Source organism: Nuphar pumila, chromosome 15 (assembly GCF_984573655.1).
Source record: "Nuphar pumila chromosome 15, dmNupPumi1.hap1.1, whole genome shotgun sequence".
NCBI classification, from domain to species: Eukaryota; Viridiplantae; Streptophyta; class Magnoliopsida; order Nymphaeales; family Nymphaeaceae; genus Nuphar; species Nuphar pumila.
This window is the reverse complement of record NC_143263.1, coordinates 4,365,588-4,390,364: the sequence shown is the minus strand read 5'-3', so window position 1 is coordinate 4,390,364 and position 24,777 is coordinate 4,365,588. Positions and strand designations below refer to the sequence as shown.

Below are 24,777 nucleotides of genomic sequence, written 5' to 3'. Positions count from 1 at the left end.
AAAAGAGATTCGCTATTGTGTTTGTACATATGAATGATTGTAGCAAATATATAAATGTATATATATATATGTATGTATACATAATGTATATAATAATGTATTTATATATTCAACTAATTGTAAACTTATAACTCAATTTGACAGGCTTCGGGAAAGGAAGGACTCAATCACCATATTGCTTTGTGGTACAAGCGGATGTGGCAAGTCTACTCTTTCATCTTTGCTGGTATTATAATCATCCTTGTCATTTTGGTTTGCATGACTTGTTATAATAACTCAGTCAAATGAGCACTAGGTTTTGTTTTCTGTTAATTGGAATTGTTAGTACCTTCCATTATTGGTGATGATTTATGACGCATGAACCATGAGTTATGATCAAATGATGCTTCTGGTTCTGTTTTTGTAGTTTACTCTATGATGCAATACATCTAATTTGGTTAGCTTTTGTCTGAACCTAGTTGTGATTTGTTAAATTATGTATATATAAATATAGATATACATATACATTCGTATATATATATAAGTATATATACGTATATATGTATATATACATAATAATATAGCTTTTTCCTGTTTTGTATAAACCAAAAACCCGATAGGGGTGTTTTGGTAATTCCACATGTGCTTTTTTCTTTTTTACCTTTTTTCCTTTTTCCCCTTTTTCTTTTTCCTTTTTAATTTTTCTGTTTTTACTTTTTGGAACCATAAAGGGGCCCCACCTATCTAGTCATTGGGGCCCCAACAGTCATATTTATGACCGTTGGGGCTCCCAACGACTAGAAGGGAGCCCCCTTTATGGTCCTCTTTTAATGCTTTCCTCCTCTATATAAAGAGGAGGTTCCCCCTTGTAAATGTATGGGTTTTTCACCCTTCTCTTCTTTTCTTCAATAATACCCAACTTATGACTTTAAGTCATTTTCTATTTTTGAGAGTTTTGTGTGTGCACATTTGGTGTTTGTGTGCTTGGCTCTAGTGGTCACTCTTAAAGAGTGCCTTTTGCTCTATTGGTGCTTCCACCTCTTTTCATTTCACAAGGTACTCAAGTTTAAGGCCATAAGTAGGTGCATCCATGTGGAATTGTGGATCTAGGTTCAGGTGTAGCCTCCAATAGGCCTTAACTGGGTTCATATCAGATCTGGGTTGGGGACTGTGTGCTTCAGTGGATCTATTTCCAGATCTGACCTGCTAAAATTGGTCTGACCGAAATTGTAAACCACTATTTTAGAATTATATATGTACTAGCTTAGGTAACTGGCCATACGGATTAAACACTATTAGATTAAACCAAAAAGGAGTAAAAAGAATTAGGGAAAGCTTTTCATTCGGCAAAATAGAAGGTCAAATGTTTTGGAAAAGAAAAGGAAAATGATTGAGGGTCAGGTGGAGATTTTGGGGGGGAAAGGCCTACTAATTAGGGGGATCCTTAGATGAAAAATAGGTACAACATTCAGCTAAGTAAATTTAAGAGGGAAAAACATAGTTCCAATCAATGGAAAAACTTGAAGAAACAAAATTTAGTTTAATATATCTGAATAATATGATTCGGCAAACTATTAGGCTGGTAAAACTTTTTATATGAAATTGTCTTTAATCAGTATATGAAATGAGAATAAGATTGGAGAGAAGAGAACTGAATTTACCGGCATAGAAAGAAAAATTTGCTTCCAGTCATTTCATTGGACGGTTTTTCATTGTTGGCAGGTTTGTGTAGTGTGAAAGAAGATGGAACCTGCTTAAGACAGTTAATTGAACGCTTGGTATAATTGTTCTGATTGAATTTTGAAAATATGCATGCTGTTTAATGCACAGGCTAGTAGACTTGGAATTACAACTGTTGTATCTACTGATTCAATTCGACATATGATGAGAAGTTTTGCCGATGAAAAGGAGAATCCACTATTGTGGGCTTCTACATATCATGCTGGAGAGTACCTTGATCCCAAATCTGTTGCTCAGGCAAAGGCTAAAAAGAAAGATGGACAATTGATTTCCGTACCAGGTATTGTCACTCTCTTTTTAACAAATTTCTTTGTAGTCTCTTAGAGGGAATTGATGTTGCTTATGTCGTATCTTTCCACTGAAGCAATTGGGCCTAAGATCATGGCCATTGAGGGCTACAAGGCACAGAGTGAAATGGTAATTGATAGCCTTGACAAGCTGATCACCTCATGGGAGGGCCGCAAAGAATCTGTGATAGTTGAAGGAGTACATTTGAGTCTAAATTTTGTGGTAAAATCTTGTCCCTAGATGAATTGATTGTTATGTATCATGTATGTTGGTAAGCTGATTCACACTTTTGTTTTGTTCACTTTTGACTTTCAGATGGGTCTGATGAGGAAACATTCATCCATTATACCATTCCTGGTCTACATAGCAGAGGAAGAGAAGCATTTAGAACGGTTTGCTATACGTGCTAAGTACATGACCCTAGATCCGAAAAAGAACAAGTATGTCAAGTACATTGCAAATATACGCACCATACAAGACTACTTGTGCAAACGAGCAGACAAGCATTTGGTTCCCAAGGTGAATAATACAAATGTTGATAGAAGTGTGGCTTCTATACATGCAACCATCTTCAGCTGTTTGAGAAAGCGGCAGATGGGTGTAAGCCTATATGACATGGCTACAAATACTGTTAAGGCGGCCAGTGATGAATATCACAAACAGTGTGATGCAAATTCTGTAAGTTCAAAATGCATGTTCAAAATTATCCAGAGACAAGGTTCTTCAAGGCGTCTTATGGCTATTGTAAATTCTGATGGTTCTGTTTCCAAAGCATGGCCTTTCTCCTCTGAAAATGGTGATGGAGTTTCTTCATATAATAATAGTACAGTTGGGAATCCTCTATATGGGCCATTACAGATTGGCCTTTCTGAGCCCGTCAATGTACAGTTTGGTAATTTTGGCATTGGATCTTGGCCGAACGACATGGAAGGGACAAGTTACATTAGTAGCATAAATGGTTCAAGAGTAGATGGAGACGAGGTGACTCTATATTCTTCATGCTCTAGCTCTCCACTGCATTCAGAAGCCCATGCAAAGGATGTAGGTTTTCATTTCTATAGTTCCTTTTTCATTTTAACCGTACATGTAGAACCTGCATGACACATGGAATTCAGCAACAAACCCCCTGTCGGTGAAAAAGAAGTCTTCCTTTCTTTTTTGGCTTACATCTTAGCACAGAACTAACTCCTAAGAAGGTTCCTCCAAATTTCCATGACTAGAAGTCAACTTTCGTAAGAACTAAAATTTTTGGAAAGAACCCTTCCATGTTCCTTTTTTTTATGATGAGGGACCCTTTCTTGTTCTTATATTTATATATATTCATCTACTTGTGCGTTTTGCATTTTTCAAGTAAATCAGACCATACAGATGGATTTAGCATGGTTCATTCGTACTCGCATTTTTCATCCAACAATTTAGCTGTGAAAATCCTCTTTCTCAACGGTTACTTTTTCTTTTTTCTTTTTTCTGAGCGAGCTCAATGTTTGTATTTTGGTGCAATTTGGACTGTTCATTTTATCCTTAAAAATATATTTTAATACTTAAATGCATTGGTCCAAAGTAAGTTCTCAGCATGGTCAGATTACTTAGGTGTATAAGTAATGAGATTTTACTCATTGATACCAAATCTGTGGGTCTTTCTTATACTTTGTCATCTGTCTGCCAACCATCTACCCACTTCTTGATTCTCCTGCCAGTGATTGCTTTCTCAATTGTGCTGGTGTATGCACGACGAAAGAATTTCACTATCATTCTTCATATGGGTTTTATACTAACAAAGGTCAATGTGCTTGTCAGCTCATTGAAGAACAAGCAGTATCAGAAAGTGAAGAAGAGATTTTCCATGAGACAGAGGACAGCTGCAGCGACAAAGAAACTGAAGAACTTGGAGAGGATGAGGTAAAAGTATATTTTATTCTAGCAAGAGTTAAATTGCATCTTTGAAACCTTAATTGAACATCTTTCCTGATATTCTCATATTGTAAACCAACCAGTTCGACGGATCAGTGATAGAATCTTCAACAAGGTCAGATGAAGAGCTTGAAGATGATCGGTTGGGTGAATTACTGAGTTCTGATGGCTTCAGGACAGATATGAAAGTCCTTTCTGTTGCTCTTTATGATAATGCTGAAAGAAGTCTGTCTAGGACAGCATCAGGAAGACCAGCTCATGAACGCAGAATATACAACCGCTCTGTTAGTCTTCCTGTCCTGAAAAATCATTCGGCCAGACTCAAGAAAGCAAAAACTTTCAAAATTTCTTTGGATGTATGCAGAGATACTATCGATTAATGGATTGTGCTATTCCTCTTAAAAAATCAATGAAATAAAATGGTTGAGCCCAAGTCAGGCTCTTAGGGCTTCATCTCTAAATACAAACTTTATTTCAGTTGGCCACCTTCCCTTCAAAGATTCACTCATGTACTGGCAGGATCTAATAAGATTAATTGAATGAAAAAATTAAATTGACATTAAAACTTTTATCATGATCACAATGAGAGGAGAGAGCATCCAATTATTCTTATTTGAAAGAAATATCATTTTGACTCGATCTTTCCCTTTCTCATGTTTTTTCATTTCAAGTTTTGGTTCTAACAATCATAATCACCTCCTTTAATTTGTAATTTTGTAACCTCCTTTAAAAAGGCAATAAATCAATACTAATTACAAAATTTTATCCAGAAGTTCATAAAGTTGAAAGCCCGCATCTGTCCTTTGAGGTCCTGCTCGGTTTTTCAGCTCCTTTCCACGCATGGAAGTGAAAAAAAAATGTGAATTCTCTAGGAAATGAGAAAAACAAGATCTCCTGTTCGCTTCCAACAAGAAAAACTTTTCATTCAAAAATTTATCATTCTTTTGCACAATTTTACCAGTAATATGAAAATTTTCTCCATTCAAAGAGGTGAGTATAATGCTCACATCTTTGCATCCGTACATCCCATGTTTTTCACATACATGAATATTCAATTTTTTAAAGAAAATTTCTACACTTTATCAAAAGTGAGATAAATGCTTTATTGAAGTTACACATGATTTTGCTACAAGCCAAGCACAAATCCTCGCCTCAGCTGCTATTTCCTTGTAAAAACAATTAAAAATATTATTGACAAAAGAACCACCCTATGAATACGGAAGTACAAATAACCAGTTCTAGTTTTTCTTCCATGCTTACTGCTTCCAGGGCAGCTGATAGATATCGCTTAAAAATTTGTCCTCTTAAAAATGACAATAATAATGGCCATCGAACATCGCCTATAAGTGTTCTACCTTTCTGAATTGTTTGCAACCATAGGCTCCAGCACTTGCAGCCATCTCACATATTGTCCCTGCTCCTTGTGCAGGTGAGACAGAAGAAAATTGGTCAGTTCCGTGTTAACTCCCCGCACAGTCAAGAACTCTCTGAATCCTTTCTGCAATTCAGGATCTAAAGAGCTGCTTTGACATCAAAAGAGAAAATCACCAGAAGTTAGACTTCTTTGTTTCAAATGATATAGTTATTATTACTTCTGGCCAAAACCAGCTCGTCATACTCAACTAGGAAGATACATTTCAAGGAGAGCAGATCAGGTAAAATGGAGTTTTACGAGGCTATTATAAAAGCATGAAACTTGACAGTAGCTGTGGAACACACAAGACATAATAGGTGTCACTACTGTGTTTGATGTCCTACATAAAACATTTTACCTGACCTCCTCTCCAGTTCAAGGGTGGACAACAGTAAAATTCAGCAAAAAAAAAAACACGAAACATAGAAAGTGTGAAAGGTATCCAAATAAATGTCAACAAATGATGCACATTTGCAAGAGAAGACACTCAGCAGAAGGATGAACTGATGACTAAGAGAATCCATGTGTGTGCATGTCTGTAGATGCATGCGTGTAAAATATTACATGTATATCATAATGTAACATGACTAAACATCTTAACATGTACATATGGACAAGCACACACTACATAAACATGTATTCATTGTACATTCTGAACCCAGCCAAACCTACTTTTTATTAAAAAAAAAAGGTGAATCCATGTGGACTTACATGTGCATAATAAGCTGAATTGACTCACTGTTTATCCTAAAAACAAAAAAAAAACACTTGAAGGACAAGTCAAACAGGCTACTACACTGAAACATCCTTTGGCAAAGTAATAGAAAATCATTCTCTTGATGGATGAACCTACGGATGATCAGTTTCTTTAATTGATTTCTCCTTAATCCATAGTTGATGTAACTGCAAATCAAATGCATCATTTCACGATGATCTAAAATAAGCATGTCATCTTCACTTTTATTTTTAGTGTGAGCCATCAACTTGGAATTCTCCACTGATCTTTTATTTGTGTAGCAGTGCAGAAGGTGATCTATTGCTTGAAATGATCACCAATATTATACAACAGTAACTAAATGAAATTATCCATAATGAAGCCCATTTTAATTGGATAATCCCAAGGCAGAAACTGATATGTTAGATCTTTAAGTTACAATGTTGGTCCTATACTGCCTTATCATGTCTTACAATTGTGAAGGGAGACAGCAACCATATGGTCAAAAGCGCTATGTGGTACCTCAGTGCCAAGACCTCAAGAAATCCAAACAAAAACATCAATTCATAAATAAAACTAATAGACTTTAAAATGTGGGTAAACAAAAAAAATCTGAAATTTTATTACAAAATTCTTTTAACATTATAAGTAATTTATTTTTTGTCACCCTCACCTAGGCATTGACTAGCATTGGCTGGGTCTCAGAGCGTCACTTATGCACAAATGCAAAGCACTTGGACAGCCATAAAGAACATATTAAAAGATACTAAGGAGATTCATCACCCTCATATGAATTGAGAAGATTCATCCTATATGTAGAAGATATCTACAAAGGTCAGAGTCAAAGGACTCTTAAACCTCTTATCATTCTCTATTGCAACATTTCACAATGAACACATTTTCATAATGCCATCCATGGAAAAAGTTGAGCATGACTATTCCATTAGTCCAAAACGGATTGAACCTAAAGGAGCATTTATTATGAAAGAAAATGTTACAATGAAAAAGCGGAAAATGGAAAATCAATGAAAACAACATTTTCTGTCTATGTTGATCAACTATCGTGGTATAAAACTCATGAGTCATACTATGAAACTTTGGGAGAGGGTGATTGAGTCTAGGTTGAGGAAGGTTGTCATGATATCGGAGAATCAATTTGGTTTTATGCCTGGAAGATCAACTATGGAAGCTATACATCTTCTTAGACAACTTATTGAAAGATATAGAGAGAGGAACAAAGATTTGCATATGGTTTTTATTGATTTAGAGAAGGCATACGATAGAGTACCTAGGGACGTTCTCTGGTGGACAATGATGAAGAAAGGTGTTTCTCTCAAGTACATTAGTATAATTAAAGATATGTATGAAGGAGTAGTAACCAATGTCCGCACTTGTGGAGGGGTGACAACCAATTTTCCGATAACGGTTGGGTTACATCAAGGATCTGCTTTAAGCCCTTTCCTATTTGCGATAGTGATGGATGAGATTACGAGATCAATTCAAGAAAATGTACTGTGGTGTATGTTGTTTGCTGATGATATTGTTTTGATTGATGAGTCTAGAGCTGGGGTTAATGCTAAGTTAGAATTATGGAGACAGACATTGGAAGCTAGAGGTTTTAAGTTGAGTAAGAGTAAGACTGAATATATGGAATGTCGGTTTAGTAAGCAACGAAGTAGTGATGGGAGTGTAGTGAAGCTTGGTGAGCAAGATATACCGGTGAATGATTATTTCAAATATTTGGGATCCATCATTCAAAAGTATGGAGAAATTGATGGAGATGTAAATCATAGGATAAAGGTTGGGTGGATGAAATGGAAAAGTGCTACTGGAGTGCTGTGCGATCGTAGAATGCCATTGCGGTTGAAGGGAAAGTTTTATAGGACGACTATTAGACCCGCTTTACTATATGGTACGGAATGTTGGGCTGCCAAGAGACATCATATTCAAAAAATGAGTGTAGCTGAGATGCGGATGCTTAGATGGATGTGTGAAAATACAATAAAAGATAAGATTCGGAACGAAGAGATACGTAAGAAGGTAGGTGTTGCACCCATTGAAAATAAGATGCGAGAGAATCGTTTACGGTGGTTTGGACATATTCGGCGAAGGCCTAATGATGCTCCAGTTAGAAGGTTGGAGAAATGGAAAAATATATTAGTTAAAAGAGGTCGGGGTAGGCCTAGGAAGACTTGGATGGAGATGATAGGAAAGGATATGAATGCTTTGAACCTCACCGAGGACATGGCGTTGGATAGAAATGATTGGAGGAAAAGGATTCATGTGGAAGACCCAAAATGAATTTCTTTTTTGGTTCATATCGCTGACCCCAATTGTTTTGGGATGAAGGCGTAGTTGTTGTTGTTGTTGTTGTTGTTGTTGATCAAAGACAAGGGATATTTCCTCAAATAAAACATCTAGGAAAGAAAGGTCTTCAGGACAAAGTTCTAACATGGGGAAAATGCTACAACGAATGCAACCTAAAAGCACATGGTCCCCAAAACATGCAAGTTTTTTTTTTCTTTTTGAGCAAAAGACGAAAAAGTTTCATTCCAAGCTACTAGAATCATACAGAAGATAAGGTTGACGGCTAGTTGACATACAGAGATTCAAAGAGATTGGAGTTACACTTGAACAACGGCTGAAACCATCGGAGATCAATATTGCCCCATTTAATGCTTACTACAAAAACACATCAGTTAGGATCCGTTTAGCAATGACAGAAGCATTTGGTGCGTGAACGCAAAAATTCCGAGCATTCCTCTGATGCCAGATTGCCCACAATGCAATGAGAAGCCAAGTTCGATATAGGAAAGACCAACGCTTGGAGTGTCTGATGGTGGGCAGGCCCATTAGTAGATCGTGAGCCCAGGATAACCTGTCGATGCTAGAATATACAAGCTGCCAAGAGGATAGGAATATGCGTTGTAAGAATTCCCAATCCCAGAATAAATGTCTACTTGATTCTTCATATTTTCCGCATAAGTAACAGCGGCCAGAGAGATTCAAATCCCATTTCTTGAGATTGTTTTGGGTTTGCACTCTACCCAGGAGGACAGGCCAAACAAATGTTGTGGACTTCGGGCTTGGTCCTGGTCTACACAGGTGGCCTTCTGGTAGAATCAACATACCTGATGGCAGAAGGAAAAAGCGGGAAGAGGTGGAGAACCTAGGAGCCATGCTATTGGGAGGAAGAAGACAAGAACCAAAGCAAACCATACCTTGGACAACTTGAGGGAGTCAAAAATGCAAAGAGGAATCAAGAAAAGACGCCTACAAATTACTAATGCAGCCACTAGAGGCGCTTTGGATAGCAATAGACCTGATATTTTCCACTTATCGCAATTTTACAGTCTGTATAGTCGAAAACGCTCGCCAGTGCCTAGTCCATAGACCCCTAAAAAAACTAGTCAAGAACCAGACGAGACTAGTTGAACTAGTCAGTACCCCAATAAAAAAATTAAAATATACAAAATATACATAAAAATATGTTTAATTCTTTTAGTAATAAGATGTTTTCATCAGACAAGTACACAATTACACATGCTTTTACAATATATATATATATATATATATATATATATATATATATATATATATATATATATATATTCAATCATTCATAACATATTCAGTATAATCAACAAAACATGCTTTTAGCCTTTCACAAAATAATTGATCGTAACACAAACACACATATTTTATTCATAGCATAATCAGAATATATATATATATCATACTTCCCACCTTTCACCAAAAAAAACACAAAAGCACAGTGACAACATATTACATAATCAATAATACTAAACAAGCTTTCTACTTTTATAGAAAACTTTACAAAAACTCACAGATATATATCTCACTTTCAGCTTTTAACAAAAAAAAACATCAGGAACAAATTAACACACGTATAAAAAACAATCATTTAAAATTAATCCTGTCCATTGGTAAGGTAAAAAAAATTACATTAATAAAAATGAGTAAATCCCTTGCACCTAGGTGAGGGCAGCTTAGTCGTTGATTACGCACCCTAGTCGATGCCCAGTTGACAAAACCGGTATCTTTTAAGATACACACCCTAAGAATTACAAAGCCTGGGCATTTTACTTAAGGTTGCAAGTAGTGTATCGTTACCCATATCAGTCAACCCAATAGTAACATTGTATCGTATCGTAAACGTATTGTAAATTTTTAATAAAAAATTCAAAAAAATCAAGAAAAATCATATCACATGAAATAATGATGAATTGCATAAACTACATACCTATGTCACATGGGTGTGGGTGCGGGGATGCGGCAAATATATATATATATATATATATATATATATATATATATATATATATATATATATATATATATATATATATATATATATATATATATATATATATATATATATATATATATATATATTTTTTTTATTTTTTTTGCTCGAAGTTGTAGTGAGCGTAGACGGCGTCATCAAGTCTTTTGTGCTCCAATCCGTTTCTTCTTTTGGTATAGATTTGCTCGAAGACACTCCAATTTCTCTCGCATTCACTTGCACTACACGTTTGGCTTAGAATGTGAATGGCAAAATCTCTCAGATTTGAAATAGCGATTTTAAACATGGCCCACCACAAGTATAAAAAAAACAAGGAAATGAGAAATTAATTATAAGACAATAACAGATATACAATCATACAAAACATCATAACTAAATAAAAAATTGAAATTAAAATTAAAATAGATAAAATAAATTACCTAAATGCATTGTGGCACGGTTTCACACTGTTGTAGGTCTTCCAATATCATACAATGCATTATCATAAGTTTCTATTTCTTTATGAATTTGATCTTGAATGATATAATTAGGGTTCAGCCTTTCAATGCAATCTAAAAGTCCCTTGTTGACTTTCTTGTCCATTTTAAAAATAAGGGAGTATCTAAATGCAGGATTTAAATAGTATGTTGTAGCATATAGAGGTTGATAAAGTTTCTCAGTCCACCTAGAATTTTTCTTCTCCTTCAAATTATCTCTAATGGCCTATTTTGTCATATTCATGACCTCATAGAGATAACTCATAGTTGGTTTATCTTCACTTTCAACCAATCGAAGCACATCTACCAAAGGTATAGTTATTCTCAATAACTTTACACATGAATCCCACAATTCACTTTTGAATACAATATCTACAATTTCTCTAAGAGTTCTTTTTTATACATGAAGATATGCATTCCACTCATATGATGAAAACATTTTTTTAGTGCAACTTTATTCTTTACTAAACTTTGCATTGTCAAAAAATTCGTAGCAAATCTAGTAACCGCACTTAGAATCAACTCAGTACCGCTAGTGTACTTTCTCATTAGGCTCAGCATTTAACATGTACCTCATCCATGTGGTCAATATCCTCAAGCATGAGCTCTATGCAATAGGCAGCACATGGGGTCCAAAAGAATGACATAAATTTTTTTTTTCAATTCTTTATCTGTTGCCCTATAATTTATTACATTATCAACAATGAATTGTACAATGCAGTGTTATGAAAAGCATTGAGGCGTAGCGAGGCGCTCCACCAAAATCTGAGGCGAGGCGTAAGCCTCGAGGCGTAAAGCGTAAGCCTCAAAAAAAAATTAACTTAAAAAAACTATGATCGTGTCATTGAAGGAGGATGAGAACGGTTACACGCTATTCTTACTGAGTGATACCAGTTACATGCTGAAGGAGGATGAGAACGGATCAAGGTATTACATCGAACTTCCTCAAGCAAGTATTGTAACCCAACCTTTATACAGAAGATCATAAACACTACAAGAATTACATTATTTCCCCCCACCCACAGAAAGTTCTTATAAATCAACGGTGTTCTTGTTCTTCTAACCAAACAAATGAAACAACTGGGCAGATTCCTGAAATTCTGTTTTTCAAAATCGGAACTCAGTACCAAGTACCAACTCTGAGATATCTTATCGGTTTAGTTTAAAAACTGGACTCTGATACCCAGGTCATTCCACAAAATGCCCAAATCCCATGCCTTTCCAATTCTCGTACGAATGGATATCTCAACTCTCGGACATACCAGATTCAGGAATCCGGAGAATTTAAAAATGTAGTTCAAAAGGTGGATTCTAAGTCAAGTATCCAAATAAACAACAAAGACAACAAGAATCAGTAAGAAATGACTAAAATTACCAGATAACGATGTCAATACCAATAATGTCACAAAATGAAAATCCAAACATTTTTTTATGAAAATAAGGAATTAAGCGCATCATCACAAACTGAAAATTCCAAACAGTAAAGAAAGATAAAAACCTGGTTGAACAGATGGTGGAATCCAACGGAGCACTGAAGAATTCCGTGCACGATTGTTCTGATGGGTTCCTCAGCATCGTTCCACATCGCTTCGAGGGCATCGTGGCAGTCGTAGTAATCGCCGGAGTTGAAATTGCCGAGGGCGTCGTGGAAGGCGAACACTATTGCCGAGGAAGAGCGTGAAGAGAGGGAGAGCGAGTGGGAGAGGAGAGGAGAGGGAGAGCGTGCGTGAAGCTGAAACCCTATTTTGTGGTCGACCACGAAAACTTAAGGCGTGTACGCCTCAGCATGAGGCGCGCCTCGCCTCAAGGCGTATGAGGCGCACGCCTCGGGGTTTTTGCCCTTTGTACGTGCCCCTCAAGGCTTAAAGCCCCTCGCCTTGTGGCGCTAGAATGTTTTGAAGCTGAACCTCTTTCAAAATTTGGTCAAAAACCCTCAACAATACATTTGGTGTCATGAGAGTATCAAACAAATCAATTGATTTTAATAACATTGTTCCTTTGGATTAATAGACAAGAAAATTTATCAAGGTTTTCAAATATTTATCTGTCCACCCATCTACCGTCATGTTACACCCTATGTCACATGGGTGCGGTACGGGTGCGGAGCAATTTTAAAAATTTTGGACACTAGGGCATATATATATATATATATATATATATATATATATATATATATATATATATATATATATATATATATATATATATATATATATATATATATATATATATATATATATATATATATATATATATGTGTGTGTGTGTGTGTCACATGGGCGCGGGTGCTGGGTTGCGGCAGAGCAAATATATAAAAATCATTCGCTAGGGACATTGCAATAAAGAAATTATGGTGGTTCCTAAGATCAAATAGATTACGCCTTGCAAAGAACAGACACTCCCAGATTCATCACCCGCTGGAAACAATTAAATATGGATCGGTATAGAGTAAAATTCCTCGCTCGGTCAGGTTTTACCGAAATAGAGAAACCGGGTTCAGCCCCGGGAAACATAATCAGGGTTTCATACACAATGATCGCTTGCTAGTTGCCGGAGAACGTGAGAAGCCAGTCCACAGTCAGATTCATCGTGACAGCACGGTACTGATATTCACCAATTCAACCCACAAACATCTAAACGAAACCGAATTTCACAGGCAGACAAAACGCAAGCTTGTTACGATCCAACACTACGCGAATCCGGTCCAAATTTTGTAACTTCGTCGTCGAAACCAACGAAAAAAACTGGGACAACCAAATACTACCCCTCTTAACCGATGAAACCCTAATCTGAAAGCGAGAAACTCAGGTCTAAAGATGGTGTTTATCGGAACAACAACGTTGAGATTTCCAAAGGGCGAAAGCGTGAGGGATTTCGAGTCTAAGCGCAAGCACCACGCCCTTCTTTCGCTAGGGCTACCGCAACGGCGGAATCTAGGGATAGGGTTTCAGGAAGTACCTTGAATGTGTCGTTGGAGATCTCGGGCCTGAGCTCCGATCGGACGGCCAGCAGGAGATCGGCGCCCCCGAGGGCCCTGTTGATCCCTTCCGCAGCGTTCTCCTTCAACGTCCTCAAGATATTCATCATCGGGACCCAAGGAGGGAACGAAGGAGGATCGAAGAAATGGATGACGCCATGACGGTGGGAAAACATCTCAAAATTTTGGCGCAGTTGGGTTGTTTTTTAAATTGGAGTTCAACAGGTCGGGTTTTTATTAGATGTCCTACCCGAAAGTATCCTGGATTTTTTTTTTTATTGTTCGCTGAGTTCACTGGCATAAAACGAGATGGGATCAGGTCAGAGTGTGCTCTGATTCTCTACATCATTTTGAAAATGGATTCAATCCTGATACGGATTTTGACAACATTGGATAGGATATCTGACAAGTCTCCGAGTGCAAATGGATGGGGTATTTTCAGTATCATGGTTGATCCGAATTCAAATTTTAAGCAACAAGGCAGGGTTTAGGGTCAGATTCGAGCAAGAACTAATGATGGATAGTCCAATCGAAATCCAAATTTTATATGGCCATGCATGAATATGATGAGATGGACCGGAAGCAAGCTTTTTACATGTAAACAAAATACAAGTGGATTGGGTTTAATCCCTATCCAAGTATTGATTTAATGGCACGATATTGATTGAATGTGCATCTAAATCCAAGCAAAGATCGATTAAAGCTCTGTTTGGAGCAGCAATGACATTGGTAATGAAATCGGTGTATTTGACAACAATGTTTTCATGAGGAGGTATTTATAACGCGGTGGGTTTTTAAATTTTTAATGGTTTAAATTTTTTACCTCAATAAACCCTATATTCACTTATTTTACCTCATTATTAACTATAATAATGGTGCAATTAAGATGCTAACAACTACGGGTGGACAGCGGGCCGACCCAGCCTGCTAATGGACCAGACCAATCAGGTCGTTGACCCTACTGGCCCGTAAATTGATGGGTTGGGCCACCCATTGGTTAAACCTCAACCCACAGCACCCCATTATGCTGGTGAGCCTAATTGGGTCAAGCTAGGTCATGGCCCAATCATTTTCTACTCAGTTCGAGTCAAACTTTAACCTAATTTATAGGCCTAAGCTCGACCCGTGATGGACTGAGCCAAGCTGCTTGATTTATCGCCCACCTCTGCTTACAAGTTACAACTACACTCACCTACGTCCAAACACATTGAGGAATCAGGGAGAGTTGAAAGCATGAATTCTTGAAAGAGTTACTTATGCTTCCAAAGAATAGAAAGACAATCGGGAGATTTTAATAAAATGGCTGATATTTATGACTACGTTATAAACTCTTCGCTGCCTGGCTTAATCATTAGGGTTTCTCTCGATTTTCATGAAACGGCCGATATTTATGACTATGTTATAAACCCTTCGCTGCCTGGCTTAATCTCTCTCTCTCTCTAAACGCCCACAATGGCGGTCATCTTCTCCGATCTCCACACAGAAGGTGGCCTTAATCACTTCAACCAATTCCTCTCCAACAAGTCCTACATCTCCGGGTACCCCCCAAATCTTTCCTTCTTCCTCGCTCTCTTCGTCTTTTGGGGTCTTGTTTTTTTTTCTTATGGATCCAATACTCTGGTTTTCATCTAAATCTCTTCCTCCTCTTCCTTTTTTTTATTAATCTTTGAATCTCTTATTTTTTTTGGTACATGGTTTGGTGAATCTTTGGGGGTTATGGTAGAGATCAGCTGAGTAAGGACGACATCAGGGTCTTTGCAGTCATCGCGAAGGCGCCCGGCGGCGAGTTCCCGAACGTCGGCCGGTGGTACGAGAGCGTCTCCTGCAGTCTCTCGGCAAGGTTTGATCTTTTTTTATTTGATTTCCTGTATAATTTTCTGGTGTTGTGGATTCTTTCGTTTTCATTTCGTAGTCTGCTTCTTCCCTCCTTTCTGATACTTGGTTTGGTGGAATTATGATGGAAGTAGGACTTTGGGTACTTGGTTTTGTGTGTTTATTGATTTCGTGTTGCGACTGTGATTTTGGGTGCGTTGGTTTATCAATGAATGATGATGCATTGGTAATTCGGTTGGTTGTAAACATCAAAAATTTTGGCAGATTTCATGATATTGTAGGAATAATTTACTTGTTTTTCCCATGAAAAACAACCATGGTGAACATTGAAATCGAGAAGGTAGTAGGGAGATGAGGGATAAAGAGGGATGTGACCAGAATTCTGTCATAGGATAACAAACATACATTTAGAGTTCATTGAAGGGGTAGGAACCGCAAATAGTTTTAATTTAAATGTGGTTCATGACCAAGTTATGTTTAGGCCGCTGAAAGCGGCTTAGCTGGACGGTTTTGCGGATAATTGCATCCTTTCGATTGATATGATTTTCTTGGTGATGGTGCATCTGAAGTTCTTGATTGTCTTTCCTATACATTTTCAGTAGTCCCCTGCCGTTTGGCTGGTGTGACTATTATTAAACTTTGATTGTTGTGGGCATACGATCTTCGATTTAGTTTTCTGTCTACAAAAGAGAGATTGGTGGTTTTCTAAACCTAGTTACTTGGAATATGGAAAGCACGAGTCCTTTTAGGCTATCACATTTTTTTGGTTCTTGTATGATTAGGATGTTTGTTAAGCTTTTATTTAATTTGTAAGTAATTAAATTAATTTTGCTTCTTATTGAATGAAAAGAACGAGATTAAATGTGTCTCTACCGTTGGTCATCAGTAGGCTGCAATCTGCATTGTTTTGACCAAGGTTGTCTTATCATACCGTATTGTATGATAAAGTACAATACATATCGTTACTATGAGGGAAAACGATATGATATGATACACACTCAGTATCGCGTAACGATACGACCTGGATCGTACTATACGAGCTCAACACACTTAAAAAGGGTTTGCTTCATAATTTTACGGTTTTGGATTTTAAAGACCTCTTGAGAGCCGAATCCCTCATTTGTGTAGATGCCATTAGAGGGAAACCCATGCACCCTAGGAGCCGTGAGAGCGATTTGGGGGCCGATAAGTGCGCAAGGAAAAGGGCTTTTGCGATTTTCTTAAGAGTGCATTTTCACATTTTTTCACTCAATAAAGTGGGTTAAGGTAAAAAAAATCTTAATTCTTTGTTTCTTATTGAGTTTTTTTTTGGAGAAAGATGTGGCTGGTGTTAGTAGTGTCTCTGCGAACACAAAAAGAAGAGGAGAAGGAGAAAAAGGAGGAGGACAAAAGAGTTCTTCAAGAGCAGGTAGAGTTAGGGGCGCTATTAGGTTTTCTTATCCGACATTCATATTGTTATGACTCCTCAACATTTAGTCGAGCAGTCGAATGTCACAGTTGTCAATATTCGTATTGTTAGGACCAGAGTTGTCGGTCGGGGAAGTGGGAGCGTAAAGCTATTCAGGAAGCGAGACACTTTCAAAATTTTAGAAAGCGGAAAGCGCATGATGACTTAGAAGCGAACCAGGAATCATCTTGGAAGCGACCTAGGAAGCGAAAAAAGAGGAAAAATAAGAAAAATAAAAACACACACAAAAAAAGGGGGGGGGAATTAAACATGGCAGTGGACCAGGGGAAAACGGGGCCTCGCCCCTCCTCGCCCTGTTTGGACCGGGGATGAAGAGCATGAAACGGGGGTGGAGGCGTGGATGGACTTACACTTTCCCCCGCCCCATCCCATCCCATCCCATCCCCATTAATAATATTACTAAAATACCCTAACCTAAGTAATAAAATTACAAAAAAAAACACTTATATATACTAACTAACCCTAAATCGTATGAATAAAAGAATGGAGTCAGTCGCCGACTCGCCGCCCAGAGAGAGAGAGAGAGTCTCTCTTTGCCGCATTCGCCTTCTCCTCTCTGCGAAAAAGAAGAAAGAGAGGTGTTCGCTTCTCGTGATGGATTGCCCCCTCTTCCTGCCAAGGAAAAGGAGTTTTCTCCTTTTTTCTCTGTGGAGTTTTCATCGTCGACGATGACCGATCGAGCTAGGTTTTGGACTTTTTTTACAGGTATGATTTTTCTTTTTCTTCTTTTTGTGATTGTTATTATATATATTATGTGTATTTTTTGGTTATTTGTTTTGTGAATTTCTGATTTGGTGTATGGAATGAGGTTTTTAGAGGAATCAGGTTATTTTGAGGGGGTTTTAGGGTTTTGATTTCTATGTGGGATGGTGTTTTGGTGGGGATGGAGGCGGGGACAGGGATGGAGATAATTATGTTGAGACGGGGCGGGGGTGGAGGTCCAAAGTCCCCCCCCCCCCCCCGCCACGGGGATGGACCAGGGATGAAGGTTATGTTTTTGAGATGGGCGGGGGTGGAGACCTTGTCCCCCGCCCCAGTCCAGTGCCATCCCTAAGGGGAATCGAGCTTCCCGTAAATGGGAAGTGCTTCCAAATTTTTTTAGGTACTTCCTAGCACATTTCAAAAGCATCATGTTTCGCATTTTCGAAATACGCTTCAAGGAAGCACACTTCCCCATGTACTATGGCACTTTCGGTAACCCTGGTTAGGACTTAAGTTTGTTATGTATGTGTAAACTTGTCGAACATTTAGTCGAGCAGTCGAATGTCACAGTTGTCAATATTCGTATTGTTAGGACCAGAGTTGTCGGTCGGGGAAGTGGGAGCGAAAAGCTATTCAGGAAGCGAGACACTTTCAAAATTTTAGAAAGCGGAAAGCGCATGATGACTTAGAAGCGAACCAGGAATCATCTTGGAAGCGACCTAGGAAGCGAAAAAAGAGGAAAAATAAGAAAAATAAAAACACACACAAAAAAAGGGGGGGGGAATTAAACATGGCAGTGGACCAGGGGAAAACGGGGCCTCGCCCCTCCTCGCCCTGTTTGGACCGGGGATGAAGAGCATGAAACGGGGGTGGTGGCGTGGATGGACTTACACTTTCCCCCGCCCCATCCCATCCCATCCCCATTAATAATATTACTAAAATACCCTAACCTAAGTAATAAAATTACAAAAAAAAAAACACTTATATATACTAACTAACCCTAAATCGTATGAATAAAAAAATGGAGTCAGTCGCCGACTCGCCGCCCAGAGAGAGAGAGAGAGTCTCTCTTTGCCGCATTCGCCTTCTCCTCTCTGCGAAAAAGAAGAAAGAGAGGTGTTCGCTTCTCGTGATGGATTGCCCCCTCTTCCTGCCAAGGAAAAGGAGTTTTCTCCTTTTTTCTCTGTGGAGTTTTCATCGTCGACGATGAACGATCGAGCTAGGTTTTGGACTTTTTTTACAGGTATGATTTTTCTTTTTCTTCTTTTTGTGATTGTTATTATATATATTATGTGTATTTTTTGGTTATTTGTTTTGTGAATTTCTGATTTGGTGTATGGAATGAGGTTTTTAGAGGAATCAGGTTATTTTGAGGGGGTTTTAGGGTTTTGATTTCTATGTGGGATGGTGTTTTGGTGGGGATGGAGGCGGGGACAGGGATGGAGATAATTATGTTGAGACGGGGCGGGGGTGGAGGTCCAAAGTCCCCCCCCCCCCCCCCCCGCCACGGGGATGGACCAGGGATGAAGGTTAAGTTTTTGAGATGGGCGGGGTTGGAGACCTTGTCCCCCGCCCCAGTCCAGTGCCATCCCTAAGGGGAATCGAGCTTCCCGTAAATGGGAAGTGCTTCCAAATTTTTTTAGGTACTTCCTAGCACATTTCAAAAGCATCATGTTTCGCATTTTCGAAATACGCTTCAAGGAAGCACACTTCCCCATGTACTATGGCACTTTCGGTAACCCTGGTTAGGACTTAAGTTTGTTATGTATGTGTAAACTTGTTGAATATTTGTATGTATGCCTATATTTTTATTTGGTGGTTAATGGATTATTTTTTATTTTAGATCTTTTAATGTCGTCTTCACGTTCATGTCATAGAGATGATTCTGCAAAAACATGAATGATGTAGCATGACGTGTGTTTTGTGATGCTATTATTAAAGGTGGGCTTCATAGATTTAAGCAACATATTGTAGGTCTTCATCAAAAAGTACGTCAATGTGATTCTTCATCTATTCTTTGAACTAGAAGCAATTAGGGGTGGCAATTGGGTCGTGTCGGCGGGTTGGCGGGTCAGCATACCTCAACATGAACCCGACCCGTTTATTAAACGGGTCGGCTGTGGCAAACACGAACCCGACCCATTTATTAAACGGGTTGACCCGCCCGCCTAACCCGTTTATTAAACGGGTCAGCCGGGTTGGCGGGTTGGCATACCCCTAACACGAATCCGACCCGTTTAATAAACGGGTTACGCGGGTCGACCCGTTTATGATACGAACCCGTTTAAGCCAAACCCGAACCCGCCTAGGAGGCGGGTTGGCGGGTCGGGTCGGGTCAGGTTTTGCCACCCCTAAAAGCAATTGACAAAAGAAGAATGTTGCAAAAATGCAAAGAAGAAAAACTTTCAACCATTGTTGCAGATTTTAAAGATGAGGATGATGACCCACTTGCCAAAAAAAGGTGAGAATATGAAGAAGTAGTGGCATGGCATTGGATGCAACAATGTGGATTTTCTGTCCTAATTCTTGGTTTGTAAAAAAATAGGAACTTTATAGTTTAGACTTTAGAGATGAAGATTAGCATATAAGACATTGGTTGCATGTTGATGTTTTTAGTTATCATGGACTCTCAATAGTTTAATTATGACTTATGATATTTTAGTATGACTTGGATGTGAATTTAATATTGTTAAGACGTTAATTGTGTTTAAGATATTTTTTTGCCTTTTATTTACATTGTTAGATATCAGTTGCATGGTTTGTTTCATGTGTTATGATTTTTTTAGGTTTTTTGCTAATTTTTTCTGATTTTTTTGGGGGATTTTTTGAGAATTTATATTAAAAATTATGATTTTTTACAATACGGTGTGAAACATATCTTATTTTGGGTCTGATGGATATGGGTAACAATATGATTCTTACAACCTTGGTTTTGATAGTTATTACAATAATCCGTTTCCTATCATGCCCAACGTCTAGAAGCAAAATGGTGATGGAGCTAATTAAGTCGAGCTTCTTCTGTTATTGTATTTTTATGTTAGCTAGTGTTTTGTCAGGGAAGTGTTTATACCTGCTGTTTCTAGAGTGCCACTTTTGACTTAGCAGTAAGTCTGAGTAGGAGCTATTCTGTCGCCTGTTATATGCACTTTAAGCCATTAGAATGAACATGCATACTTCAGTAAGATGCTAACTGTTGTGAATTGCTTTTCATATCATCAAGAAGTGTTTCACCCAGAGTTCAAAGGGAGGGAACTGTTGACCAAACTAGGCGGTGCGTTTCTTAAGTCATCTATTAAGGGATGGTCTTTACTAGTATGAGAATCAAAGTATCAAACCAACTAAATCACAATATGCTTAATTAGTGACATGCTGGTTTATGTTTACACATTGGCAAATTTCGATGTATTGTTGGGGAGGTCAAGAGAGGTCAACAAGAAGTGTTACCTGAAGGGAGAGTTGGATAGAAGCATGAAGAAAATATTGTAAAGTACCACTGAGAAGAAAGGAACTAGGTCCTCCTCCTGGTATTGGTTAAAAGTCATCATCATACTCAGAGCTCCGTATGTCATTCTTTACTTCTTTAGGTAGTTGCTAAAACATTTATGGACAATGTTGTGAGGACTTGAATTTGAACCTTATCATGTCTGTCTATGCTCATGTATCAGTAGTTTGAACTATAAAATATTGAATTTGAACCTTATCATGTCTGTCTATGCTCATGTATCAGTAGTTTGAACTATAAAATATCAGGGACTATTGTTCTCATTATGGGCTTCATCTTCATCTTTTTGTTTTCCCCTTCCATTATCCTTTTCTTGATCTTTAACTTGCCGTATTTCTGTTGGGTGCTGAAACTTTGATGCTATCTTGAAATTATGTTGTCATTTTTATGGTATGATGAAATCTCCTTCTCATGTTTCTAAGACTATACTGATAGAGTCAGTGCTTTGCTTGTTTCTATTTTGTGTCATGGTGACTCGCAGTTGATCAATGCAGGTTTCCTGGCAAAAGTGTTGGAGTCAGAATAACTGGTCAAGCATCTGCAGGTGCACGTGTTGAGAAAGTTAAAGAGGTCTGCACATTCTTGTTTCTGATGTTTTGCAGCTTATATTCATGTGGTGCACATATCATATACATGCATACGAAACCAGTAAAAATACACACACACTTGGGCATGATGTTCAAATGCCTTGCTGACTTGTTATGGTTTTTAGGCCACACCTGAGGGAGATGATGATGACTTGGATCTTTTCGGAGACGAGACTGAGGAGGAGAAAAAGGCTGCAGAAGAGCGGGAGGCAGCTGTTAAAGCATCTTCCAAGAAAAAAGCTAGTAGGACTTTCTTCTGGTTTTGTTGATGTTCACATTGGTCTTCAGTAAGAAAATATGAGAAACAAATAAATGAACAAAAATTTGTTAAGATTGATTATGATAAACTACCTTAGGCTGATAGCGAGGAATTAGTTGTGATTCTATTCTAACATCAGCTTATCTTATATAGTGAACCTTATGTCAAAAGAAATGTTGCTTTACACGTTAAGGAAAATATGATTTCTCGTAGACAGTTGACCCTTGAGTCATTTGAGTATATCAAATGTGTTGCCAACATCTTATTGTGTTCTCATTGTCTTGGTTTTTTTTCATGGTTCAACTTTAGTTGGAAAATCCTCTGTTCTTTTGGATGTGAAGCCATGGGATGACGAAACTGACATGCAGAAGCTGGAAGAGGCCGTTCGGAGCATCCAAATGCCAGGCCTTTTATGGGGAGCATGTACTATTTCATGTCTTTGCTTTTTCTCCTCACCCTTTTTTTTTTATTGCACCGCTTCTCTTTGTGCATCTGTGAAAATGTAGATATTGATTCTGTTCCCATTTACAGCAAAACTCGCTCCAGTTGGTTATGGCATAAAGAAGCTGCAGATCATGATGACCATTGAGGATGATCTTGTTTCTGTTGACTCCCTTATAGAGGAGCACCTCACAGTTGAGCCAGCAAATGAATACATACAGAGCTGTGACATCGTTGCTTTCAACAAAATCTAGACATGGTGAAATCAACCATTTGGTTATTGTTATGTCACTTCCTATTTAGGGGTTAAAATTCTTTATCTTCTGCGTATTTAGTTGCAAATATTGCCAGCTGCGGCATCAGACATTCTTATACAGCTGAGGGGTTTGTTTTTCCTTAATTTTCATTGTTTAGAGTCTTAACAATTTTTGGGTAATTTAATATCATGATAATCTTATTAATATCGCCTTTAAGTGAGATCATTGTGTTAATTTCAGGTAGTGCTGTATTTTTTAGTCTCAGTGATCATCCTAAACAATAGTTTGCAATTAAAATATTCTGCCACGGGATGCCATGCTAGATGGATTCGATCCTGGGCTTTCAGCTTGACACAGGACCCCGCTTACCACATGGGATGCCACCACGGTGGTTCCAAATCCGGTGTTTTGGCAACACCATTGTTCCTAAACAGCAGAGAGCATGAGAGCTCTGGCAGAATCACAACACACCTCCCACTCAAGGCTCCCAAACAGAGCCTTGGGCTTTGTTTGGGAGCCCGCCGTGGGCGCCAGAGATAAGAGGGATTCCATAGTTTACTAAAATTGTTTGGGAGGAAAGCATTTCAGGAATCGGGGTAACTGGTTTAGCATTCCACGTTGGCAATACCCACCCATTTCCTCAAACCAACTGCATTCATGATTAGGTGGTAATTACCAAAGTTCATGCCAACGGCTACTCCGGCTGCCAGTTCAAAATCTGCCACTACCTCCACGACTGCCCTCGCTGGCAATAGGCCACTCAAGCTGTTCTGCACATTTTCATGTTACCCAAACAACTCAGTGTAGGAAATAGCCCCAAAGGGGCTTGGCGTAGTGGGATGGGGCCTAGACCGCTAGGCAGGCTGTCTAGATTCAAATCTCACTCATAGGTTAAACCAAAATGCTTTGCTTCAATGGGTATGTGTGTTTCTTAAAAATTTTGTGTTTTTTGCCAAACATGGCTTGTTCTCCCCAGGTTGAAATCCCTCTGACTCTGCCACATGGGGCTTAAGAGATATCTGGTAGGGGTATTCCTAACCCCAGCTTGCCTTTCAAAATAAAAATTGAAACACTTTTTGGCATGAGGAAAGGTTGATGTGAAGGAGAAGGCATTTTGTAAGTGCAACCTCCCATCAGATGCATGTATTTATGTTTGAGCTGGCCCTTCTATTAGCTGTTTTCCTCCCATTTCATTCAACAAACTGTGGAATCAGCACCTTCATAAACCCAGTGGGGTTAGATCTCTGATCATGGGGCAGTTTTTTCGTGTAAATATAAAATATAAAAAAAAAGGTGCTACCATTTCAAAATTAGTTGATCCCCAATCACGTTTTATTAATATCAACTACAAATCAATTGTTCACAGCTGGCAAGCTAGGTCGGCTTAAGGCTTGTAAAAAATTGAGCGTGGTCAAGAGTTCAATGCTAGGGGGTTCGATTTGAGGAAATACTCGTAGAGTTTTGCATTGCTGACACCAATCAAGTATATACAACAACAACAACTAGGTTTTCGTCACAAAATAATTGGGGTCGGCGATATGAACCAAAAAAGCGAATCATTCTGGGTCCTCCACATGAATCCTTCTCCTCCAATCATTTCTATCCAATGCCATGTCCTATGTGAGATTCAAAGCATTCATATCCTTTCCTATCATCTCCATCCAAGTCTTCTTAGGCCTACACCAATCAAGTATATGATCAACCTTAATACGACACATGGTAACAAGACGTCCAAATCATTAATGGTTTCTCTAAGCTAAATAAAAACAAAAAACTACAAACCAAATGTTGTGAATCAGCATTTTAAGAATTTTTTGAATGGATTATATAGTGTTACTATTATATGCAGCGGCGCTGCATGATGCAGATGAATGTGGTCTCCATTTCGAAAAATGTTGAGA

General features: G+C 38.3%; 3 protein-coding genes across 3 annotated transcripts; 2 read left to right on the top strand and 1 right to left on the bottom strand.

Moving 5' to 3' along the window:
- The first annotated feature begins 102 nt into the window (after positions 1-102).
- Positions 103-4,385, top strand: LOC149814201 (P-loop NTPase domain-containing protein LPA1 homolog). Its single transcript, XM_089990031.1, has 6 exons — positions 103-226; positions 1,810-1,999; positions 2,084-2,229; positions 2,323-3,048; positions 3,805-3,906; positions 4,002-4,385. Exons 2-6 carry the CDS (start codon positions 1,861-1,863, stop codon positions 4,296-4,298), a joined length of 1,410 nt encoding a protein of 469 aa, XP_089846157.1. The 5' UTR covers positions 103-226; positions 1,810-1,860; the 3' UTR covers positions 4,299-4,385.
- Positions 4,386-4,886: 501 nt separating this feature from the next.
- Positions 4,887-13,980, bottom strand: LOC149814200 (uncharacterized). Its single transcript, XM_089989777.1, has 3 exons — positions 13,809-13,980; positions 12,349-12,509; positions 4,887-5,438 (listed from the first exon to the last, which is right to left on the bottom strand). The coding sequence occupies exons 1-3, from the start codon at positions 13,935-13,937 to the stop codon at positions 5,270-5,272; spliced, it is 459 nt and encodes a 152-aa protein (XP_089845903.1). The 5' UTR covers positions 13,938-13,980; the 3' UTR covers positions 4,887-5,269.
- A 1,195-nt stretch (positions 13,981-15,175) lies between these two features.
- On the top strand, positions 15,176-23,080 carry LOC149814199 (elongation factor 1-beta 2-like). Its single transcript, XM_089988971.1, has 6 exons — positions 15,176-15,365; positions 15,551-15,667; positions 21,827-21,902; positions 22,045-22,162; positions 22,488-22,601; positions 22,710-23,080. The coding sequence occupies exons 1-6, from the start codon at positions 15,280-15,282 to the stop codon at positions 22,871-22,873; spliced, it is 675 nt and encodes a 224-aa protein (XP_089845097.1). The 5' UTR covers positions 15,176-15,279; the 3' UTR covers positions 22,874-23,080.
- The last annotated feature ends 1,697 nt before the right edge of the window (positions 23,081-24,777 follow it).

What these genes read in the sequence shown, in the direction of transcription:
- LOC149814200 (XM_089989777.1), bottom strand. Translation starts at nt 13,937, where the DNA reads ATGATGAATATCTTGAGGACGTTGAAGGAGAACGCTGCGGAAGGGATC. An exon ending in TCTCCAACGACACATTCAAG is followed by an intron (nt 12,510 to 13,808) that starts GTACTTCCTGAA and finishes CCTCGGCAATAG; the next exon opens with TGTTCGCCTTCCACGACGCC. An exon ending in TCCACCATCTGTTCAACCAG is followed by an intron (nt 5,439 to 12,348) that starts GTTTTTATCTTT and finishes ATGTCAAAGCAG; the next exon opens with CTCTTTAGATCCTGAATTGC.
- LOC149814201 (XM_089990031.1), top strand. Translation starts at nt 1,861, where the DNA reads ATGATGAGAAGTTTTGCCGATGAAAAGGAGAATCCACTATTGTGGGCT. An exon ending in ATTTGAGTCTAAATTTTGTG is followed by an intron (nt 2,230 to 2,322) that starts GTAAAATCTTGT and finishes TTTGACTTTCAG; the next exon opens with ATGGGTCTGATGAGGAAACA. An exon ending in CAGAAGCCCATGCAAAGGAT is followed by an intron (nt 3,049 to 3,804) that starts GTAGGTTTTCAT and finishes TGTGCTTGTCAG; the next exon opens with CTCATTGAAGAACAAGCAGT.
- LOC149814199 (XM_089988971.1), top strand. Translation starts at nt 15,280, where the DNA reads ATGGCGGTCATCTTCTCCGATCTCCACACAGAAGGTGGCCTTAATCAC. An exon ending in AACAAGTCCTACATCTCCGG is followed by an intron (nt 15,366 to 15,550) that starts GTACCCCCCAAA and finishes GGGTTATGGTAG; the next exon opens with AGATCAGCTGAGTAAGGACG. An exon ending in TCCTGCAGTCTCTCGGCAAG is followed by an intron (nt 15,668 to 21,826) that starts GTTTGATCTTTT and finishes TGATCAATGCAG; the next exon opens with GTTTCCTGGCAAAAGTGTTG.